The 6,016-nt window shown below is 37.7% G+C and overlaps 1 protein-coding gene across 1 annotated transcript; it reads left to right on the forward strand.

Annotated features, from left to right (window-relative positions):
- Nucleotides 1-5,029: 5,029 nt before the first annotated feature.
- LOC148029872 (uncharacterized) lies at nucleotides 5,030-5,732 on the forward strand. The gene is made up of 3 exons (XM_087687325.1): nucleotides 5,030-5,041; nucleotides 5,202-5,391; nucleotides 5,506-5,732. The coding sequence occupies exons 1-3, from the start codon at nucleotides 5,030-5,032 to the stop codon at nucleotides 5,730-5,732; spliced, it is 429 nt and encodes a 142-aa protein (XP_087543451.1).
- The last annotated feature ends 284 nt before the right edge of the window (nucleotides 5,733-6,016 follow it).

The following is a 6,016-nucleotide window of genomic DNA, read 5'->3' on the forward strand; positions in this document are numbered from 1 at the left end:
CTACTACTCTCATCCAAATTTGAAGCTTTTGAAACTTCACAAGCATGGATGCCTACTTTTAGTAATCAAATGCTTCTAAATTTTTCTAAACCATATTTTTCTTATTTTCTTACCATTCTTCATTGTTGTTGGTGACATTACTACTTTGTCATGCAACGAAAATGGTATCCATCAGTAGTTGATCAAGATGCACTCATGATTTTTATGGTAAATTTCTATTTTCAAGTGAAACCAAGATATTTTTCGTGGCCATAAATGCATTATATAGCTAGTTTGGCATGACTGTCATATCATCCTCAAAACAAGATGTAACCTTCGACTCTTATATTTACATTTTCTCTTCTCTTTCGCTTTTGAAAATAATTTTGGGTATCTTAGGATTATTTGTTTTTGAACTTTAGAGTTTGATTATCATCAAGAGATAGATAAAATGAAAGTGTGTATATGTTAATATTTAATAGTTATACATTTTTTATGATTTATGGTTAATAATTTTAATTAGTAAGACATATTATCTCCCCCAGTAGCATATCTATAGGTGTATTCTTTTGTACATTTATAACAGTGTTTGAAAGCATGTTTTTGACTAGTTTAATGGAGTTTGTAACAAAAAATTTAAAATTATCTTAATAAGTAAATTTACATAAATATACTTATAAATATAAGCTACTTAAGTTTAATGGATTCATTCATGAGAATGTGGTAATACAGTTGTGATGCTAGACCCTCAACTTCCAAGAAGAATCATGGTAATGAAGTCAATGAAGATCATGCACTCTCTATATACTTACAATTTACTTATATACCATGCATATAGAAATATCCAGTTTATTTTCATTTGCTTCCACAAACAATTTACTTTATTGCTTTTTATTGATAGTAGATGTTTTATATTTAGGGCCCTTTTCTTGCCGTGCTACATCCTGTTTTGTGCAAGGAAGATGCTAGAACATAAAAAAATAATTTCAAGTAAATAAACTTTGTTATTTATACTTGTCCACGAGCTAAAACAGGCCTAACACTAGCTCTATAGCCTTAGCTGGCCTCTACTACACACCCAAACCACCCATCATGGCCTCGTGGCCAGGAGTGTCTCTAAGGGGTATTCTACCCTAACCTATAATATAGAACTTCGTGTTTATATGGATTGTAATCCAATGGATAACCTTTCCCACACTCTTCAAATGGAGTCCTTGCACAGTGTAATACACAATGTAAGCACAGAAAAAGGGAGTGCCCCTCCGCTGATTGCCCCAGCCCCACTGAAGCTCTTCTACAGCTCAAGGATTGACCCCAAGATGCACTGCTCATACATAGAACACATTCGATACATGCTCCACTCTTTAAATTAATCCTTCCACTAGATGTAATATATTCCTTGTTGAAGACTCCCCAAGGAGGTTGATCACTAGCCCTACAGCTTGGGGTACCTCACCTCCTCAACATAGGTCGTTGTTCATGAAGACAATTGTTATACATCTAGGATGATGCCATATGTTGCGTTGTCATGCTGCTACGCGCACAGCGTGTAAAAAAATCTAGAGTGTGGCTTTTTTTAATTGATTTAGAGAGCTAATGCCATTTTAGACATTAGTGTTAGTGTCCATGGTTCAAAAATATTAGATTTTTGGACAAGTTTTAGCCAATTTTTTGATATTCTAGATATTATATATTGTAAAAATCCATAAAGCTATAGACAACTTCTAGATTAGGATGACATGTAAAAGAAAGCATGTATCTTTCAGCCAATTTGAGAGGATTTTATGTAAAAAGAGAGATTGACGAAATCGCGCGACACGCAATTGCTGTTTTTAGGCAATGAAGAGCACTCCAAAGTGGGAGATGAAGGAGTGATCTGGCACGATTCTCGCCAGGTGTCCTGGTATTTAACCCCTCTTTCGGAGTCAATGGAAGCATCAGATTGGTGATATGAGCAGCATAGAGGAAGGTATTATTTTATACATGTTTTTGTCTATTAGAGTTATATCTTCTCATAATGTTGAAAGAAATTGACAGGCTTCATCTCTGTTAATATTCTTCTACATTTTATAATTCTTTTTGGGAGTATTCTTCTATGTTTTCAATTTCTTCGAACCCCTTCTCTTCCGTCTACTCCTCTCCTTGAATCTACCTTCACCCTGATGTCTCTTATCTTCAAGAACTTGGCTTGAAACCTTCAACCCTTTTGTTATCTCTACCATCTCTGGAGTCTAAGCTCTTAAACCCCCATACATTCTTCTCTTGCCAAACCCCTGTGGTGACCTTCAACCCTACACAGTTCGACATTGGTGAACCTGAGGTGAAGGTCGGTGTAAGAGAACTTCAAGATGGGGGATTTTTCAGGAGATACTCTACAACAATTGGTGTGCATATTTCAATAGACTCAGCAACAACAAATCCAAATGTTACAACAACAACAACAAAGGCAAGACAAAGATAAGATTGATTCCACAGCTATCAAGGCCCTAGAAGAAGTTGGGCGTGAATTAAAATAATTTAATGGTCAAAATGTCTCTGTTTTCATTCATTTGTATGTTGAGAAAATCCTCTTCGTTGGTGTACCACAACATGCATGGAGCCGTTATTTTGCCAGACTAGCCAAGCATGGTCTTCAAGAAAGAATCCATGGTCTTTTCCAACAAGATATGGATTGGGCTGCATTCAAAAAATCCCTACGTGAAGAATTCTTCTTAGAAGACTCTGGCCTTATGACGAAGAAAAGTTTCATTGTTTGGGTTGAGAAACCCAACAAAGGCTTAGCTGTAACAACTCTATACCATGATTTTGAAAGTAAATTTGGACAACTTAATACTGAAGACCAACAAAGTATGGAGAGTCAAAATATTGAATTATTCCTTAAGACTGCAGATCCCATTCTGCATGAGAAGCTTGTTAATAACTTAGAAGATGCTACCTCCGAATCAAGAGCCAAGACTGCATGGACAAATGTTACTGATGCAGTTAATATAATTGCTCGAAGAGAGCGGATGCGACTAAGATTGGGCTCTACTTCACTCAACTTCAACAACTCCATTGATGGAGCTTGTTCCACCTTCAAAATCCCCTATTCCTTTGACTAATCAACCAGCTCTTTCTTCTTCTGTTTCTTCTAAAAAAGATGTCATGGATAAATTCATTAAAAGCATGCGTGACCTTGATTTGAATCTTACAGAAATTAGTTCCAAGTTGGAGAAGGTGGGTGTCAAAGTTGAAGAATGAGGATGATCATCAACTCAAAGACCCATGAGAGAAGGCTTTAAGAGGAGTTGTATTTGATGTGACAGTCAACAACATGACAAGAGAGAGTGTTCTGCCTTCTGTGAGGCTGAAGCACAAAAGCTCGTCTTTTGGAAAGACGGAAAAATTCATGCAGCTGAAACTGTCTTCCATTGGAGCCCAAATTTTGGCAATGGTTTAGAAGATTTAGCTGTAAAGAATGCCTACACAACAATTGATACAGCTACCTATGGGCTGCAAATTGAATCAACTAGATCAAATTTGAAAGCATGTAAAGTTAATGTGCAATCTAAAGTATGGATGCAGACACTAGATCAAATGGAATGTGGTAAAGCAGCCAAAGAAGCAATCAGTGCATTTGAGGAATAACTGTTTGGGAAGAACCGGTAGATTCTTTTTCTGCCTTTGCACATTTGGCTGATGTCAATCATAAAGAAGTCTTGATTGAAGAAAAGAAAAGAAGAGAATATGAACCAGGGCCTTCCTCTTTTGGCCCTCCGAAATGGGTAACTAGAAGAACGCGTGAACGACCAAAGCTTGTTGAAAATATAACCCCAGATCAAGAGATGGAAGATGCACCTTAAACAAAGAAGACTGAGGGAAAGAATAAATGCAAGCAGTGAGGTTACAAAATGAAGTCTGACATAGAATCTACAACCGATCTCAAACGAGTCTTAGAAGAATGAATTCTAGAAAGCAAAATTGAATTCACCTTAGGCGAAATTCTTGGAATTGCCAAACATGAATTCCATGATGTAATTATTAATGTAATCAAAAGGAAAAGACAATATGTTGGTGATGAAGCTAAAGAAACAATGCATGCTTTTTTGCAATTTCTTTGAGTTTTTGTGCAGGATGAAGAGAAGATGACTTCACAAGGAATTCATCTTGAAGCAGTCAAAGAATTAATTGTAGTAATTAAAGTTAAAGATAAAGAAAGCATGAAGGCAAAAATTAAAGAAGTGAAAGCTAAAAATGTAATGGTCGACTGGTCCAAACCAGTTGGGCAACCCACCTCTAAAAAAAAAGGCAATCTACAACACATGCATGAGGAGGAAGAGACTCGGTTCATTCCAATCAGTCACTACTCTCGTATGCATTGAGCAAGAGCAACAACCGAGACAGTCGTCAAAATTGGAGAAAAAGAAACAGCATGTATTGCACTCCTAGACCATGGTTCTGAAATAAACGTCATGGTAAGGAGTCTCTATGAAAGTGGCGGATGGCCCATAGATATTGATCCAAGCTGGTGAATGAGAACTGCAAACAACTCTTCTGAAGAGTTATATGCTGCATGTCCTAATGTGCAGGTAACTATTGGAGACATAAAAGACAATTTTCACTTTTTTGTTCAAGACTCTTGTGGTTACCTTATCATTCTTGGGCAACCTTACATTCTAAAGCCTGCTTGGAAACAAAATCTCTTGATGATGGTTCTTCCTATGCTCAAATCCGAAGCAAGGATAATGAACGAGCTGTCCAATTTCTTACTATGTGTGTTAACCATCATCGAAACAAAGATCTAATGCGTGATTATCCTATGCCTCCTAATGCCCGAGAATTCAAGGGTTTTTGGACTGCACTGCTATAAAAGGAGGCTATGGCAGTGCGTTGTCGTATTGCTGCGCATTCGAGGTGTGTAAACCACCCAAAAGTTGTGCATGGGATTTGGTACTTTGTACATATTTTTCTGCGTATGAATATAGTAGCGAGTATGAAGGATTGCTTTCAGTCTATGTTGAACAGGATCAAGAAGACAAGTTTATGATTATTAGTTGTGAAGATTTCTGGGATGTGTTTTCAAGTCAGATACTTGACAATAATGAGTGTTTTGAATCATATACCTTATATATATACAGCCGAAGAGTACTCAGTGGTGAATTTGTGGTTGTGAACAAGCATCTTCTGAATGATCTGACTGACATGGGACTTTGGAACTTAGAGTTGAAGATGGCTCTATACAGAAAGTTCAGCAGATTCGTGATGATTTGAAAGCAGTTTACAGGAATGTTTGGGAGATCAAACAGGGGACCATTGTTGACACAGTTGCAAGACCATATGCATTTATCAAGTTTGATACTGATATTCAGAAGACCAGAAAGCTTTACTTGGACATTTGTGTAAATGAACTTCGTGTGTTTTGTAAGGAGACAAGTGCTTTGTCTCTGTAATTGCCTGCTCTGTATGACCAGTCACTTAGTCAGGAAGATCCAAGTTAGATAAATGCTGAAGACATAATGGACATCATGTGGATAATTTTCTGTTCAGTGGCTGGAAGTTCCCAAGGCATTCATATATATGCTGTGTTTGTGACTAGAGAATCGGGTGAAGCATTATCAGGATATGTTAAGGATGCGAAGGTTAACTTTGATCCAGTGGTGCGAGAGCATTATGTACAAGCAGTAAATGGAATACCACTGTCAACCAGGAAAAGCTATTCTTGTTGCTCTCCGCTAATATTGGCTAAAGGTGGAGGCCGCTGTTTACCTGGGTAGGTATTAAAAGAAAAAGATGATTAAAAAAAAGAAGGGAGAGGAGCTTTTTCGGGAACAGAAGGAAGGCGCGAGGACGACAAGCACGATGATGAGGATGATGGAGTACGTGGAGAAGAAGAAGCAGCAGCCTGCGTGCATGAAGCTCATGTTGGTCGTGCTGGTATTATTCATGTTCATGATGATAGCAGGCCGCTCTCACCGATTAGCTGTACTGGGCACAAGATCGAGCTTCGTGATCTCGCATATATCGCATCAGTATCGTCGTCATAGGCAGAAGGACGAGA

Source organism: Lygodium microphyllum, chromosome 10, assembly GCF_053477565.2.
Source record: "Lygodium microphyllum isolate KBCC chromosome 10, Lygodium_microphyllum_v1.1.10, whole genome shotgun sequence".
Lineage (NCBI taxonomy): Eukaryota > Viridiplantae > Streptophyta > Polypodiopsida > Schizaeales > Lygodiaceae > Lygodium > Lygodium microphyllum.